Here is an 18,660-nt window from a genome sequence, read left to right as displayed (position 1 = left end):
ACCCTCCCGTCCCGCCGGCTCCGCGGCGACGCCTGCGCCGACCCGCGGGGGCGGTGCCGGTGCCCGGGTCGAGAGGAGGGGGAGCGCAGGCGGAGCGGCCGCGCCGCGGGCCGGCGAGAGGAGCCGGGACGGGCCACGCGTCGCCAACTTCGCTTGGGCCCGGCGGCAACTTCGGCATCCGGCGAGAGCGGGGCCGGACCCGGCGGGGCCGTACCTGGCTGCGCGGTTTCCATCCTCCCGCACCAACCGCCGCTGGCCGCAGCCGGGTGCGCTGCCCGTCTGTGCCCCTGCCGTGCGCGGAGCCCGGAGGTGTTGCCGCTGGTGGGGAGCGGCCGGCCGGCCCCGGAGCCGCTCGCCGCCCGCCCGGGCCCCGCCGGGACGCAGCTCCCTTGGCGGAGCTGTCCGTGCCGCCCGTGCTGAGCGCCGGGCCGGCTGGGCCGCCCTCGGCAGCAGCCTCGTGCCCAGCAGCCGGCACGGGCTCCCGGGCCGCAGGACGGCCACGCGTTCTTACGTGCTCAGCGACAGACGTGCGTCCGTCTCCCGACGGGGGGAACTGTGTTGGTTCTGGGTTGGCGCATTTTCATGATTCAGTCAAAAAACACAATCAGTACTGAGAAATACGTATTTCAAGTCATAAACTTTCCATCAGTTGATATCCTCCCCCATGCGTTTTATCTGAATGGGGCAACGGCCACTTAGTCTGACTGCTGAAAGTCATACAGCACAAAATATCCCTACAGCAAAAGGCCACTATACGCAGATGTCATGATGCTATTAGTCTGTTGTCACTAAGTCCAACACAAAGAGTATTCGGTAAGGGAAAACATTCTGAAATGACAGAAGTACACCTGGCGGCCATTACTTATATTTTCAGATGTGAGCCTTAGAGGAAAAGTTACTTTCCAAGGCTTGCAAATAAAGGTATGCTTTCAAAAATTTGCTCAAGACCTCAAAAGCACATGGCTCATTTATTTATGAGTAAATTAATGCCTATAGATCATGGCAGTTGTTGCTATGCTTGTATGGAAATATAAACCAATCACCTGTGCACTAGTGAAAGTATGTTTTTCTTACATACATGATCTGTGTATCATCAGGTCTTGTAGATGTAGCTGCCTTGGCTAGTTTCAAGAAAACTAAATCAGGCATATGTACGGCCTTATCCATCCTCCTAGAGGGCTCAGTTCAGGTTAGTCACTCCAATAATTACTGAATTTCACATACGTAGTTTTATCTGCTAGTAGTGGAAATACTAGGGGGAGTCAGTCATCCTATTCCCCCCCAGCCCATATATTGAATTGTTAGAATTTATACTTTTAAACATTATATTTTCAAATGAGTACTTGCTTCCTTCAGTCATCCCACTTCATCAGAGTATTACCTGGGCAGAGGTTTATGATTCTGTGCACTGCCTGTGATCTACAAATTTAACAAGAGTTCCTTGTTAACCTCATCCCCCTATCCTCTAGGCAACTTACCTAACCTAGCAACCCAGGATGCCTGTCTGTGCTCCAGGAAATGGACCTCAAGTAAATACCTAATGTGGAAAAGGGTTGACATATTTTGCTATCTAAGAAGAAATTCTTATTTCATCTCAGTGATGTGGACTAGGAAAAAAATTCAGACAATCTCACCTACAGAAGAAAGAGCTTCTGGTGTCAAAGACTGAGTCAAACATGAGAAAAGTGGCATAGGACAGCTTTGTAAGAAGGAAGGAGGTGTACTAATGTTTTCTGGCTCATTCTGATAGGCCATGGCAACTTAAAGGTAGCAGGGCATGACCAGATTTGATAGTCAGAGCTTAAGTAGCAAACTTGAGTTCTACAGCTCAGTGTTCTTCTGCTCCCCTTGTGCAGAGAATGTGTCTATACACAGTGTATTGGTTTGGCATGGCCTTGCACTGGCCTTGGGCCAGTGTCAATCCACAACAATAGCCTACCTTCAAGAATGAATATTGGAATCTCAACAATAAAATACACAGGTAATACATGTAGTATAGCCTGTTGTACAAATAAATATATAAAATACATAAGTATCACATATGATATATATATCATATATATAGTACAGAGCATATACAATGCCTATCTTTTGTCTATATTACACAGTTTATGTTAAATAGTATTTATATCCTCCAGGAGAAGAAGTAACTTTTGACTTGGTTCTGACTACCAGAACCAAGGATTAACTTAAAAATACTCTAAAATAAGAGAGAAAACTTGCTAAAAATAATTCAAAAGGTTAGAACAGTGCTAAAAACTACAAGACATCTATTCAGATAGATAGAAGGCTATGTAAGGAGACCACTTTGAGACACAGCAGACCATCTTTGTATATTCATGTTTCTCCAGAGAGCCTGAGAAAGGGCAGAAGCAAGTCACCAGGACTAGACAAAATTAAAAGGGCAGTAGCTATAAACAAGGAAGAATATTCCTATATTCCTGTAACCTATCAAAATAGGGAATGGTTGTGTTCAAGTGAGTAAATGATAAAGGATCACAAAATCCACAGATACATTTCCAACATTATAAACCCTCAGGTTTGCATCTTATCAGGTGTAAAGTCCCAGTTTGCCTGCAGTTTATTGAGAGGCAGTTTGTTTCTTGTCTTTGTCACTGTTATCTTTGACTGTCAAGTTTGTGTCTCATCCCTGACTCCCTTACCATTTGTCAGTCAGGTCTCTGTCTCTTCATGTTCTTGGTTGTGGCTTCCTCTGTTTCTGCACTGCAAAGTTTCATGATCAGATATCCCTAAAGAAGCACACATGTTCATTTCACATATCCTTATGAAAAATACTTTTTAAAAATCTGAAAACTAGTCAAAAATTTGTTAAATTGGTAGGGTCACCCATGGAATCTCAAAAGCTTGTATGTTGGGACACTCATTCTGGATACTCATCAAAGATTTAAAACAGGAGAGGAATACTGAAGTGGGAAAATTTGATGCCAATAGTTACGGGGCTGAAAGAATTTCAGGTAAGTTCAGGGCAAATAAAATGTAAAATGACATGGACAAGGGGTGCAGAGAAATAATTATGTACAAAGATGAGCTTTGAGTTGACCATTACATTCCACATCCTGTTATCAGAGATAATATTTGAAAATTTTCACTTCGGTGTTCAGAGGTATTAAAAAAAGTGTAACAGAAAATCACACAAAAAGACCACAGAAGTTATACTTTTATCTTTTTGCAAGAACATGAGTGACTCTATGATTCTGATTCTTTGACACAAAGCTAAGACATTGCAGAAAGTACTCAAAGATGATTATTCAGCTCAGAAAAGAAATTGCTATGGGGATATCAACACTTTTTCTTTAAATTAAATCTTTGATCCAAAGAGGATGACTGCCTCAAAGATGTTATGTTTGAATGTGCCTGTTTGAATTCCAGTAGTAGGGGCCAAAAATGAATTTAGCAGATGTCTGATTAAAAAGAAGCAACCTGAAGTGGTTCTTCATAGTGTAGTAACTAAACTGTGGCTCCCAACACATTTAAAAAGTAACCAGTCAAGTTAATGGAAGAGACATCTATGAAGCATTATCAAACACAAAGGTATCACCTCCAGCTCAGGAAACTTGTAAATTGAAAAATGTTTGGAGTGTAGAAAAAAAATTAGAAAAAAAAAGAGATAAAAATTATCACTATGTTATTGGTAAATTATCTGTTCTGGAAGCATTTCCTGACCATTCTTCATTGCACTGCCATAAACTGGATACTATGCCAAATGGGTCCTTGGTCTCACCTAGTCCAAGTTTCAGCTATTCATGTTGTAAAAGGCCTCATTGTTTGTCACATGAATGTTAGATGAAAATCTCAATCGCCACTTCTTGTGCTTGTATTCTCCTTCCAGAATCTCCAACCCAAGATTCCTCCCGTTCTTAACTTTTTCTCTGCATGTGCCTCAATAGGGCTATAATCTCAGCTAGTGTTTCTAAACTTTACCTTATACAATTCAACAACAAGCAACAGCTATAGTCATTATTGAATTCTGTCCTTATTATACAGGCATAAGTTCTGACAGCTGTTGTAGAAACTGAACTCTTGTCATTTAAGACATTGTTTTGTCATTTGCTGCACTTACTAAAAATAAGTATACACGTTTTCCTAAAAAATTAGTGTCTACTAAATGCTGCAAATCAAAAATTAAAACTTGAAAGCTTTCAAATGAGATCAGCATATTTCCTTATATATCATCACAACATAGTGTGGTGATGATAGCTAAACTGAGGAATCCAAAGATAATGTGTACACACAAACTGTTAAATAATATATAGACAGAAAATTGACTGTTCAGTATGGAAATTCCCACACTCTATTCGGAAACATGACCCTATATAAAATGGAACACAAAATGCAGACTTTGAGTGCTGGTATTTAAAAGCCCCACTACAGCTTTACATTCCAAAGGTATGGTATACATGAAACAGGAACATACTGAATCTACAAAAATACTTAAGCAACACGTAATTATAAATTATACTTATGTCTTTTACTCAATTACCCTTAAAGTACAGAAAAAAAATTTCTACTGATATTAGAGTGAAAAAGCAGCAGTCCTGAATCAAAGCTGCCTACATGCCTCCCTTAGGTAATCACTTGCAATCACAATAGTATGAAGTCTACAAAACATTGCAATCATCTCCTTTCAGACAGTTGATAAATATGTCTGGAAATAACCTTTATATGGTTAGTTTTCTATCAAACTGTTTCTTTGGTATTAACTACAAAATCAGTACTCTCAACTATCACAAACAAAAAAAGCAATTAAGAGCCAAACATAAAAAGGCAACAATGATGAAAAAATATTTGTTGCATGTTATTTGGTATTATTATGCAAAATAAAACATTATTCAAAATCCAGCTTCCAGAAAAATATTTTGTAAATTCTGTTAAAATTTCACACCAAATAAGGAATTAACAGAAAAATCAATGGCTGCCATTTTTCTTGAAATCCTTGTTTTAACAAACCCCTAAAAAATACTGCTGTGAAACAGTGAAACAATGATATCCAAAAGCGTGTGCTTTTACGCACCACAGGTAATTTCCAAAAGCATTGCTCTTCCTTTAAAATACAACCGGAATTAAGAGCATTTACAGGCACATTTTATGTAACTATCAACACGGTAACAATTCCCGTGAGCCAGGCCCAGTCGCTCTCAGCTCCTCGCACAACTCCGAAACACGAGTTTATGATTCCCCGAGGCGCAAATCACAGTAAAACTGCTTACACTGGCTTTTCTGCTAGGAGGGGAATGATGTAGGTGATTGGAGCCAGCCTAGGACACTCGGCAAACAGGCAGCAAACCGGCCACGTTAGGGCACGGACACTGCCGCTGCTCGGGCCGGGCGGGGCGCGGCTGCTCTCGCAGGGCGGCCGGAGGGGAGTGACCAGGCCGGAGAAGAGCGACCCGCCCGAAGGGCAGCGACCCGGCCGGAGGGGAGTGACCAGGCCGGAGGAGAGCGACCCGGCCAGCGCTGCCCTCGCGGGAGCGGAGCGAGGCGGGGCGGCCCGTCCCGCCCAGGGCTTCCCGCGTGGCACCGCCCCGCCCGCCCGAGCACCGCCCCCGAAGCCGCTGCGGCTGCCGCGCACTCCCGCCGAGATGGCTGCGCTGAGGGCGACGCGGGTGAGTGGCTGGGGCGGGCGGGCGCTCGGAGGACGCAAGGCTCGGGGGAAGGCGCGGGACGGACCGAGCCGAGCCGAGCCGGGCCGAGCCGAGCCGAGCCGAAGCGAGACGCTGCCGGCGCTGGCGGCCGAGGCAGCCCGGGCGGCGGGGAAGGGCCGCCGTGTGGCAGAGGGCGAAGGGCGGAAGAGGCAGGGCCAGCCCGCGTTCCGCCCGCCGTGGCCGTCGGGACAGCTGCGGGCAGAGGGGCTGCCCCGCGGGGACAGCCGGCGGGGCTGGAATTCGCCCGCTGTGCTGCTTTTCCTGCCTCGCAGTATTACCCGAGTTTATTGCCTTATTCCTCACGGTTCGAGTGGGTATTGCCATCTCATGTTCTTCAGTGGAGTTACTGCACAGCCCTGGAGTTCCTCATGTGGCAGAGGCCGCGTCTGGCACCTCCCGTTTAACGGTGGAGACAGCTTCAAAACACCGGGGTTAGAGTTCAGAGCATTTTATCCAATGCATTTTCTTTAGCCTACGTAGCTGTACTACCTATGTTAATTTTTTAAAAATATGCGTGAAATACAACAGTTGGTTTTCTAAAGTACAAACTTTCTACTGTACTGAACCACCAAAAACCTCACAGCTTCAAACTAGAAAATAAAAACTATTCAAAACACATTTATCATTTACACATGTCTTTTTCTGGATTCCCTATTTCCAGGGGCATTCTTGAGTCTGAATTCCTTGAAAGGCCCTTCACAGCCTCCTTAGCAGCAGTGTTAGTTTGCCCCAGATTGATGCAGCTTGGCCACGGCTCACAAGTGTTGCTGTGAGAGTGAGGGAAGACGTCTCCATCTGAAGTTGGTATCTTATGGATCAAAAGTAATGCTTTAGGCAAAGGAAGCCCATAGGGAGAAAATTATTATTTCAAGTTCAGCCTTCTGACATGTTGTCCCAGCAACAAACTGCTCTTAATAATTCTTTTCGTTTTTGCCCTGAGATACGTGAGGGAGAATCAAGCTTATTGTTGTCCCACAGAACCTGCCAAACTGGTACTATAGTTCTTTTGGCATCAAGGTAATAAAGAGATTGCATCCCTTTTGTGAGTAGCCTTGTCATACCCTTTTCCTGACAGCACATTCTTCCAGTGTCAGTCACACTACACTGATGACTATATTTGTAATTGCAACAGAGTTTATACAGTAGTGCAAGGAAATGCAGTAGGAGTTGCATCTGAATTTGTCACTGAATCTAACTGTTCCTCAGAGTCAAGCAACAGGAAAGTTGAAAAGTAGATACATGGTCATCCAAATTCTTACATGTAGCAAACCCTCATCCTTTGTCACCCATATCAGCCATGCAGGTTCCAGTCCATATTTGTTTGTGGGAGTATTGTTGAGCTTTTCCAGAGTAATCTTCAGTGTTACTTTGCATACTATATCACAAGAGACGTAAGTTCGCTGGTTTAAATTTTACAACTTCTTCCTTGTAGGATATCACTACTTTGTGCATTAGTTTGAATCCAGTACTTTTCCAAGTTTAGGAAAAACCTTTTGGTGGCAAAGCTATGCCTTAATCTATCAATGGCTGCTCCTTAAAAAAAGAAAATAAAAAAAAATTACAATCATCTGACTTCTTTTCAACCTCATCTTGTCTTTTTTCCTGAAAAAATAAGGTGTAAATAATTCTGAAGAATCGAGGTCATTCTAGATTTTTTGTGGTATTGTTTTGTTTTTTAACATGAGACATAGCAGTAACAGAAAACATAGCAGGATACTGTTTTGCAATGTCTATTGTTTCTAAAAACTTGAAATTAATACTGTATTACCTACTACCAAATGCAATCCTGAACTATTAAGAAATTGACATTACCAGCACAGTTTGCAAATATGTTATAGCCTCTCCCTCTTCTGTGCCTACTAGTGGTACTTCTGCATTTCTTTACCTTTGAGCTTTATAGATATTTTTAGTATCCTCCAGAAATACTTTTTTCACTGTGTTGAGACCTATTATTGGCAGTGTTCTTCATGCTTCTTGTCCTGTGTTATAACCATCTATCATATAGCATGACTATTTTTAAGAGCACAGTTTATCTGCCATAACTTTTTTGAAGATACTTATTGCCTCCCCAGCTATGTAACTTTCTGAAATGTGCTTGTCTTCCAGAGTTCCCAGTAAAATTTCTGTAATATTTTTTGCATTGCTATCAATAATTCAATTTTTTTTAATGCTAGGAAATAAGTGACTGCTCCGATCACAATTTTAAAAAATAAGTCTACATTTTCACAGAAGAAAATAAAGAAGAAGCCTTTCCTTAGTGTTCAGGCAAATTTGTTTTTGCAATATTGATTTGGGTAATTCTAAAAAATTATCCAGTTACATATTTTTCACTAATTTCCAAACATTTCAGAGGTTCATAGCTCTTGAAAGAGAGTAAACCACCCTCTTAAAACAAATTCAGACATGTTTTTGCCAGTATTAACACATTCTGAAAATAGCTGTAGCAACAATATTTGGGGTTCTAAACTTAAAAAAGCAGAGAAAGTATTTACAATGAAAAAGAATAAAATTGTGATAAGTATTAGGAGGAAAAATAAACTTCAGATAGTCTGCTGTGTTCTCTCTGTGTTTGGAGGGTCACCAAGTGTCAGTGGCAGCAGCATATTAAAAGAAAGCAGAGATAAGTCTAGGACATTATCAGAATATTCTGATATATTGGCTAAGAGGTACGTTGTTTTTAAAATCTTGCTAAATCTGCATGTAGGTAAACATTGAGTAATAGATATTCACTAGAGGGCCAGAAAATGAAGTTTGATGGGAGTACGTATAAATTAAAGAAATATATATTGCTATGTCTCCGTGAACATAAATTTTCATTATGCTTAATAATTTTTAAGTACACAAAAAGTGCATACAGCAGTCACTCACTCTTGGTCCTGTTACAGCCTGAGATTCCTAGCAGAGGTGTCAGTTCATGTAAGTGCTGCTTGCCACAGGAGGAAAACAACGTAGCCAGTAATTCTTTTATCACTGTAGTAATTGTATTCTACCTGATGTGATGCCATTTCTAAAGAGTGAGTCTACATTTAATGTTCTGCAGCAGATAGGTTAGTAGTTTTAGGAGCCTTGAGTTGTAAAGATCTTACACCTCATGTTTTTTTCCTCTTTAGCAAATGCTTCAAACCATTGCAGGGCAGGGATGGAGGTCCTATTCTAGTAAACCTGCTCAAAACTTACATGTAGGCAAACCTGGAGCTGGCTTTAGCTTTGGTAAGTAACATAGTTTTTGAAAGAAATGTAACAATCAAGCAAATTGCAGAGTTAAAAATAAACAATATATCCGATACTATAGTTCACCATGATTTTGAAATGAAGGTGTTCTAAATACATTTCTATTTAAAAATTAGTTTAAAAAACAAAGTAACTTTGTCCTTTGCTGAGGCAAGGCAGATATGTGTAGTGTTCTTAAGATTTTTTTCTTTTTTTAACTGATGTCTGTCTTAAGAATTTTTATTGCCAAAGTGTCTTACCTTTGAATACTTACCTCATATTGCTGTTTTCAATGTTACAGTACCTAAATGTAGTCATAGTTGAACTTGGTTATCAAGAAATGTAAAAAAAGAAATTAATCTTCATCTTAGCATATTATATAGAATATATATACAAGCAAATGTAGAGGATCAGATCTAGATGTTTGAAACTGAAGAGTCAGGATCTTTAGGCAACCTCTCTTTTTATGCATTTAATTAACACAGTATTCTTTCTTTTGGTAATACATTTTATATTACACTTCTCTACTTTGTTTTCAATATTTTATGGATAATTTAATCAGATGTAAGCAAGTGCATGTAGGGCTGATCAGAGAACAGTGGAGGTTTTCTCCCAGGAAGAAGAGGACCCTGAGTTTTTTCTTCCTGGGGTGCCCCAAATTGTGGTGGTTTGGGTTGTCCTGGGAGGATGCTCATTTTCTTTTTAATTGTAGTCTTGACAATTGGCAAAATAAAAGACAGCAGAGGATTTATGATCTTTTTCACTTCCTTTTTAAAAATAGAACTTACTGATGAACAGAAAGAGTTTCAAGCTACTGCTCGTAAATTTGCTGTGGAGGAAATTATTCCTGTTGCTGCACAATATGACAAAACTGGAGAGGTAAATCTACCATAGTGTAAGGGAAAAACTGGGAAAAAACAGACTTTTATCTTAACCTGCATAAAATTTAAAGTTTTGGTTGTGGTGAATCAGAAGGTGATTTTCTCTGTTTCAGTATCCTGTTCCACTTATAAAGCGGGCTTGGGAGCTTGGTCTTATGAATTCACACATACCAGAAAGCTGTGGTAAGTAAACATTCTTTTTAATCCATAAAATGAAACAATGAAAAGACATTAGATGAGATTCTTATGTGTGATTATGGATTCTGTACTGAATAAATAGTTGCATACTTGAATAATCTAAATTTAATCAGTAGGCAGGTTGACACACAAGTGTGTTACTAGGTGTGGGTGTAATCAGGAGACAAATTAGACAGATTATCGTTTAGTAATTTATGACCAGATTTTTCTACCGTGATTACAGCTGCTTAATGTTCCCCTGCTGCAATGTCAGCTGATTAGGCAGAGAAATTAGAAGCTCATTTTTTGTTCTAGTCTCTGATACAGGCTGAAGCAATTTAAGAGTTTATCCCAGAAGGACAGTTTTTCAGTTTAGATTAAGTGCAGTACAGCAGAATCCTGGCTCATAAGATGTATGACTGATACAGGCAAACATGATGTGCTAGAGAAGGATTTTAGTCAAAGGAACTCATGCCTCATAAAATCATTAGAGTTCTCTGAAGTAGCTAATAAGTGTGTGAACAAGGGATTGCAGGTTGATAGAGAATGCCTGAACTTCCAAAATAAGTTCTAAGAATCATCAGGTTTCATACTGGCAAAATTAGCAGCACAGCCTTGCTAGGTCTTGTGCTATTTTGGATGTCTATAAATAAACTGGAAAAGGGCATAAATGCAAAGGTGATAGAGTTTGCTGATAATACTGAGTTATTCAGTGTAGAAAAGATGATCTGGTTCAGAGAGCTGCAGGAAAAGGTCATGAAACAAAGTGAGAGTTTAAATGGCAATGTGATTCCAAAAAGAAAAAGTGATGCACATGGGAAGGGAAAGAAGCAAGCTAAAGTTCATAGAGAAAAGGTATGCTGTGCATTAAATACTGCCTGTCAGAAAATATATCTTTGGATCCTGTGAACATGAACATAATTCTCAGAAGTGGTCAAAACTGTAAAATCTAAGGTCAAGAGGGACCCTTAAGGGAATGAAGAAAAAAGCAGAAGGCATAATTATGCTGCTTCCTAAATCCGAATTGCACTTGCCTCTTTAAGTCATTATCCAGTCAGATCCTTCCATCTCAAGAGAGCATTGGGGAAGTGGAGAAGGTTTTTAAAAGGATGACAAAGGTTATAAAAGTTTTATCTTCTGTGTGAGATGTAAATTCTATAGGAGAAATGACTGAAATGTCAGTGTCATGGGAGTGTGAAAAGGAATTAATGGTTCACTGTCCCTTTCAATACAATCAGAAGGCATCAAATTATGTCAGCAGATGCTAGATTCAAAACAAGTGAAAGGAGATTGTTCTGCATGCATGGAGTTAATTTGCAACTTATTGCCCCTGTGGGATATAGATGCTAAAATTTTACATAGATTCAAAAAGAAACTGGGCAAATTCACGTAACAGATGTCTGTCAAGGGTTGGCATAACAACGATACCAAAGAGAATTATTTCTTTGACCGAGGAAGTCACCTGAAAGTTCAGGAAAATATTTTTGAGGTAGTTGTTATTGTATTTGTATGTAGTGTAGGCCAGTTTCCCCTAGTGTTTGCTTCTTTCAGAAACAGATTACTTCACTGGTTGTCTACTAATAAGGACACTTCTTTGTTCCCAAATGCTTTTGGCTCAGGAGCCTCTTCTCTGTTTCTTAGGAACTCTTTATTCTTGAATGTACAGTAGTAAAAAAACATGAGTGGTACATTCTTGCACTTTGTGCAAGTTGTCCCCCATTAATGAAACAGTAACTCTGGACACATGACACGATTTCAAATCACCTGTTACTCTTCTGATGAAGTTTTATTTAAAGAGCTTGCATGAGAATGCCTAACCAAACAGAGTACACAATCACATGTATATGAAAGAATACATTTTTGTTAAGTATGTTATGTAAATCACTAATATTAATATGCTATTTAAATCCCCTTGAGTAACTTAAATACTTCAACCATAGGTGGCCTTGGCCTTGGCAGTTTTGAAGCATGCCTTATTACAGAAGAGTTAGCTTATGGATGTACAGGGGTTCAAACTGCCATTGAAGCAAACTCCCTAGGGGTAAGTTCTGTCTTTTCTTACATCCCTTAAACTACAATCTTTTTCCTTGAAAGAGCCAGATTAACGGTCTAAATATTTACTTTCAGCAAATGCCAGTTATCATTGCAGGAAATGAACATCAGCAGAAAAAATACTTAGGAAGAATGACAGAGGAACCAATGATGTGTGTAAGTATGACTGCTATATTGTAGAATGTTTCTAAACCATATTAATAGTGTTACTCCTTTTTTTTCTTTTTTTTCCCTCTTTTTTTGCAATTTTTTTCCCCCTAACACTTACGTGTACTCACAACTTAGCCCTTTCTGATTTGTATGTAAACAGTGAAATTTACTGAAAGGTAGCGAGTACTAGTGAGATACATCCAGTAAATAAACAGAAGATATTACTTGGAAAATTATCCTCATGCTAAGACACTTACCAAAATTTAATAGTTTTTACTTCCCTTTCAAGAAGAGTTAAAGACATTAAAGAAAAAATACAAGGTTTGTGTAAGGAGACCCTTAAATTGGATGGGAATGAAACCCTACCTGTGATCTTAAATATTACATAAACAGTACTTGTCACATAGAAGTAAAGATTTTTGTGCAATGTATGTAAATCTACAACTAAGCCTCCTAAATTGAAGGACTCAGAAAATATAAAATGTTACTCAGTGGTCTTATTTTCAGACTTTAAAGATCCTCAGCTTTCACATCAGAATTTTTGAAGCCTAAGGAAGTAATAACTTACGGGTTACAGAATGTTTATGTGATTAAAAGCCAATTTTATGTATTATTACGGATGGATAAAGAAAATGAACCCTTACCTGGCCAGCTGTTTGCAAGGGGGAGGGGGCTGTGTGTCAGGTTGTTTTGAGGTTTTATTGGGGGATTTTGTTTATTTGGTGTTTGGATTTTACCATGCAGTTCATTTAAACCTTTGACAACTAGTTTGATGCACATAATTTGTAGTTGACTAAAGATAGAACTTTTATTCTCCAAGATTTTTCATCTTCATTTCTTTTAGGCGTACTGTGTAACAGAGCCTGGAGCAGGCTCTGATGTGGCTGGTATAAAAACAAAGGCTGAGAAGAAAGGAGATGAATATGTTATTAACGGTCAGAAGATGTGGATCACAAATGGGGGGAAAGCAAACTGGTATGTCAACTGGTGTCATAGTTCTGTGCTGTTACGTAGTGGCTTTACCCCACCTCTCCACTCAGTTAAATTCTTTAAAGACCTGTCCTTTAAAGACCTATCCTTCAACCTATCCTTCAGATAAAAATCTGAGCGTTCTCTGTTTTTCAGCAGACTACATTTTAATCTCTGTGAAGTTTATCAGGATAGCTATCAGGATAGCATATACAAGTGCAGTCTTGAGTGCTATGGAAAGCCTAAAAAGGAAAATGAGTGCTGACATCATGACTCCACACTTAAGAATGGCCTCTTGAATCTTGTGGCTATCAAAATTAAATGTTATTCTACTAGAAACACCTCTTACTCCTAGTGAAGCTAGAAACACTGTTGGATTGTAGTGTTAGGTTTTATTTTCTGCGAAGAAGACATTTTCCATCTGTCAAAGTTTGCAGATATGGCTGTCTTGTCTGGAGCATGCTTTAACAATGTAAACCTCTTAAATTATATCTTACATCATGCTGAGGCACAATACAGAAATTTCCCTGAATTCAAGTGGAAAAAATTTATACACTTACCCAAAACCTAATTTTTTAGTTACTTTCTTATTGAAGGCAGACCCACCAAAGACAATCTATCAGATTTCTTTTTACGTTACTGAATACCATAAAAGTGATTTACAGCTGTTCAGTTTCTAAGATAAATACTTATTTATAACATACACTTAGAAAAACAAAATCAAGATCTTTGAAATCAGGTGACAACTTTTACATCCAAGAATGTATGTCCTAAGCACTAATCTTTATGTACATGCTCTGAATTAGGTTTCTTTGGTCCTATTAGGGAAGCTGTTAATATCATAAAGACTTAGGATACATGGAAAAAGTAGAATATCTTTGCATATTCATCCTAATAATGTTATTAAATTTTATGACATCTTGAATCTTTGAAAATTCTACTCTTTTGTTCCTTCTCCTCTTAATTTCAGGATGGCAAGAAAGGAAGGTTGTTAGCTCACAGACAGAATTCATTATATGGTAGAAAGGCACATAAAAATGTTTAAAGTGCTAGATAAATATATGTTGTTAATTGTGAGGATAAACTGCATCCATCTACTTTGTTTTATACTAGGTATTTTTTGTTAGCACGTACCAATCCAGATCCAAAAGCTCCTGCAAGCAAAGCCTTTACTGGATTCATTGTGGAAGCAGACAGCCCAGGGATCCAAATTGGAAGAAAGGTAAATATTGTATTTCTAGTTCGACAAGCCAGGAATTATTGTTCAGTTCTAAACCAATAATAAAACAAATGTACTACTAAAGAAAAAAGACTTACACAACTGAACAGTATCATATGCTTATGTACAACCATCCTTTCATTTTCACTACATAGAGGAACTATTCATAAAACACAATTTTAAAGCTATTATTTCAGAAAAGGAATTATTCAGAATGGCGTAAAGTAAGATGACTACTTTGAACAGCTTGTCTTAGTTTGGACATCAAAGAGTCTTTGGGAACTACTGTATTGGCAGGTGCCAGTGAATGAGGAGTAGTATGCCTTGACAGAATAAAAAGCAAGTTGGACAATTTTGACTATAAATACACACACAGTGAGTTTTAATTTTAGCTAGTGCCGGTCAAAGAAGAGGCTTTAGATATACTGATGCTAGTTCTCTCTTTACAAAAAAGTACTATTTTTAATAGTAGGCGACACTGAATGTTCAACATTAGGCAAGAAATCTGAAAACTTGAAAAGCTCATTTATTTATTTACTTACTTGTAATATACCAGAATTTCCTGCACGTTAGATTCTTTTCTTTTCCCACTTGCATCTCAAAGATAGTTGAACTAGAAGAACACAAGAAGACTGATTACAGCAACAGAACTAATTTCATATAAGGAGAAAGTAAACTGCCCAGCTTAGATAAGTTAAGGGCATGCTGCGTCTGGAAGTACAAAACTAGAATTTGTCTTATATGTGGTAATTTTTAGATTAAGTGCTTTGGGGAAGAAAAACTATATGCTTTGAATGAAATAATGAAAACATACTGTACCTTAGAATAATCCAATTTAGTAGCACATCTGTAAATTTCCCACTTCAGGAAATGAATATGGGTCAACGCTGCTCAGATACAAGAGGCATTGTCTTTGAAGATGTGAGAGTACCAAAAGAAAATGTATTGATAGGTGAAGGAGCCGGCTTTAAAATTGCAATGGGAGCTTTTGATAAGACCAGACCACCTGTAAGTATCAGAAAAAACTTGGTTATAAAATATAGCAGGAATTTCTGATTTTTTATTCTGGCCTGTATTCAATTTAGGTAGCAGCTGGTGCTGTTGGATTAGCAAAAAGAGCCCTCGATGAAGCTACTAGATACGCTTTGGAGAGAAAAACCTTTGGGAAACCAATTGTTGAAGTAAGTGTAGGGGCAGACAGAATATAATAGAAGTTTATGTTTTCACTCCAGATATACTGCTACCAATTATTCAAGGTTATTCCTTGATATTTATATTTACTTAATTTTTATATAATACCTCTTCTATTTTGTGGTTTACAAGCATATAGGCTGCACCATAAGTAAACTTAGCTATGTGGTAACTTCAAGAATTTTTGGTAATTTATCAATGGTAGTAGTAAAAGCAGAAACAAAACTCTGCCCAGAAGCTCAGAACTTATATACCAGCAGGGCATACTTAAGTTTTTCAGTGCTAGTAAAGAGAGATTTTCAGGGGACAAGAAAACATCTGAGGTATGTGAAACAAGACATACAGTATTAATGAACACCAATAGACTACATTGTCCATCATGCTGCTTACCAGTTTTGAAAAAATACAAATAAACAGCAAGGTAAATACCAATCTCATAAATAGGAAAGAACAACTTCAACTGTTGTTTAATCAATATTTATTCCCTATGACTACATGGATTTAGAAATTGAACACTTAAGGCTGTAATTCAATATATGTATATGAGAGCATGATGCATATGCTGTAGAACTTCTCTTGTACAACTTACTGAGTTTTTTGAAAAAAAATCACTGTATTAAGGAGATTACACCTTTCTTGGATGTCATAGAATTTAAAGCAGGCAATATTAATGTAGTTTATTTCATCATAGCATCAAGCAGTGTCTTTCCTGCTTGCTGAAATGGCAATGAAAGTTGAACTCGCTAGGATGGCTTACCAGAGAGCTGCATGGGAAGTCGATGCTGGTCGCAGGAATACCTACTATGCTTCCATTGCAAAGGCATTTGCTGGTGACATTGCAAACCAAGTAGCTGCAGATGCAGTACAGATTTTTGGAGGAAATGGATTTAATACTGAATATCCTGTAGAAAAGCTAATGAGGGATGCTAAAATCTACCAGGTAAGTAAAAGAAAATATGATAATGCATACATTTTGTATAGAATAAACTAATAGCTACTTACTTCAAGTCGTGTTGTACCCATTAAAAAAAAATTAGAATGAAAGCAGTAATCCGTCCATTTAAAAAAAGAGTCATTCAAATCAGGAAATTATTTCAAATCAGAAAATTACTTCCATATAAGAGTCATCACACTTGAGGAAAAGGGAAACTGCATAAGAGAAATAAATTGTTGTGTGTTTGGGTTTTTTTGCCTCCAATGTGGTAACTCGTTGCAATTCTTGGATTCTCAATTTTGAAGTTTTTGAACTCTTAGGGAAAAGATCCTGATCAAAATACCAATGCTTGCTCTGGTGTTCTGTAAGTAGAGGTGGTTTACATATCATACTGCTCTTGAAAACCTTCAGAGATGCAAATCTTCTGACCATCTATCTGTATCCTGAATTGATGTCTCTTGCAGTTCAGCTGTCTTCTTAGCCTGAACACTAAAGCAGTTTCTTAACCCAACAACTTATGAGGGAAGAGGTGTTTTTCATTTGGTTGGGGTTTTTGTTTTTGTTTTTCTTTTCCGTTAAACTTTCTGTTTCAAACTTTGGTATTATAAGCCGCTGTAGAATACTGTGGCTGAGGTATCAGGGGTACTGAGTCTCATGGTGTTGCAGTTTAACCCCAGTGGGCAACTAAATTGCCACACAGCTGCTCACTCCCTTCTCCTCCCTTCTCCGGAGGGATGGTGGAGAGAATTGGAAAAAAAAGTAAATCTCATGCATTGAGAATAAGAACAGTTTAATAATAAAAATAAAGTAAATTATAATAATTAAAGGGAGAGACAGACAGGAATAGAACCCAAGAAGAACAAGTGATGCACCATAAAGCTGTTCACCTGGTGACCCTTGGAATGTATGTCCCTGATAGGCATCCAGTTGTTAGGGTCCAGGTGCAGGCCTGTACCATTATGGCTTTTCTAGGGATTGGTGACTGTTTAGTATGGAGAGAAAGCAGAGCTGCTATTTCAGTTGGTTTCAGAAGGTACCTGTTATTCATGAAACACAGTCTGCTCTGTAGACTGGATCAGCATGGGGTAAGCAGCAGCAGAGAATTCACTTTGGGGATCAACACCTTGTTCTGAACCAGAACATTAATGTGAACACAGGTTATAGCATTCTTATTTTTAAAATGGTTCCTGGAAAGATTATTCCTATAAGTGAGTTTATTTTCAACAATTTGTCAAACCAAGTTCTGGCAGAACTGGGAGCTGAAACATTAAATTATGTTGCTTAAGCCCGTGCATTACATTGCAGTATGCCTGTGGAGCATACCTCTTCCTTTGGCATTAGAACTTTGTAGGTGCTTTTTTATCTATTTTTGACTTTGCTGCCAGCAAACAAACAGAACAGAGGGATGATGCAGGCTGTTTCTAGAAGAAAATGCAAGAATAAAGAAAACCATAAACAAAACTGTATGGGAGAGAGTACTAGTTAACAAGAAGCAATGGAAATAAATGGATCAAACAGTATATGGTATAACCTTGAAAGGCTAGCCAAAGAAAACACTTAAGGACAAGTCATCTCTTCCCTTTCAACCAGGATTTCAGATACTACTTTGAGAAAACTAAATAATGTATTTTCTTCCTCAAATAAGAGGAATGTTGTCACCTGTCTATTTTCATGAGAGCCCTACTGACTGAAGAGCACCTGAGAGAACAAGACTTTTTCAGTATCCTGTGTGAGCTACATTTCATTTAGCCCACTGTAAATACTCTGTCACACTGAAATTTTCTCTGTTTTTTTCTGTCTTCCTGCACATCCTAATCCACGCTGGATTAGTGCCATGGATGTTTACAAATATATACCTGTTAAAGCCTTTTTTAAAATTACCAGTAACCTTATTGCAATTCTTCTTTGCAGATTTATGAGGGAACTGCTCAGATTCAAAGGATGATCATAGCTCGTGAACATGTTGGCAAATTTAAGGCTTAAAGAAATGTATAAAGTGTGTCTGGCGGTGCTGTAGTGTTCTGTGGTTATATGGAAAAATATTTTAGTGTGTTTCTCAATAGAATTAAAAAGGGATGAAGAAAAAAAAGCCTTCAAAATATTATTATTCTGTTCATTATTAAGCACTGATTCTGTTCTCACCATAAAATAAGATAATCAGAATGTAATTTTTGACAGTCAATGCTGCATTTTATTAAAATATTTTTAAGAGAA

The 18,660-nt window shown here is 38.5% G+C and overlaps 1 protein-coding gene across 1 annotated transcript; it reads left to right on the top strand.

Annotated features, from left to right (window-relative positions):
- The first annotated feature begins 5,446 nt into the window (after positions 1 to 5,446).
- Positions 5,447 to 18,660, top strand: ACADM (acyl-CoA dehydrogenase medium chain). Its single transcript, XM_056497650.1, has 12 exons — positions 5,447 to 5,624; positions 8,774 to 8,873; positions 9,655 to 9,752; positions 9,868 to 9,937; positions 11,872 to 11,972; positions 12,059 to 12,139; positions 12,978 to 13,108; positions 14,216 to 14,324; positions 15,189 to 15,329; positions 15,407 to 15,502; positions 16,204 to 16,452; positions 18,358 to 18,660. Exons 1-12 carry the CDS (start codon positions 5,601 to 5,603, stop codon positions 18,427 to 18,429), a joined length of 1,272 nt encoding a protein of 423 aa, XP_056353625.1. The 5' UTR covers positions 5,447 to 5,600; the 3' UTR covers positions 18,430 to 18,660.

The sequence above is a fragment of the Oenanthe melanoleuca genome, chromosome 8 (assembly GCF_029582105.1).
Source record: "Oenanthe melanoleuca isolate GR-GAL-2019-014 chromosome 8, OMel1.0, whole genome shotgun sequence".
NCBI classification, from domain to species: domain Eukaryota; kingdom Metazoa; phylum Chordata; class Aves; order Passeriformes; family Muscicapidae; genus Oenanthe; species Oenanthe melanoleuca.
This window is presented reverse-complemented; position numbering and strand designations above follow the sequence as displayed.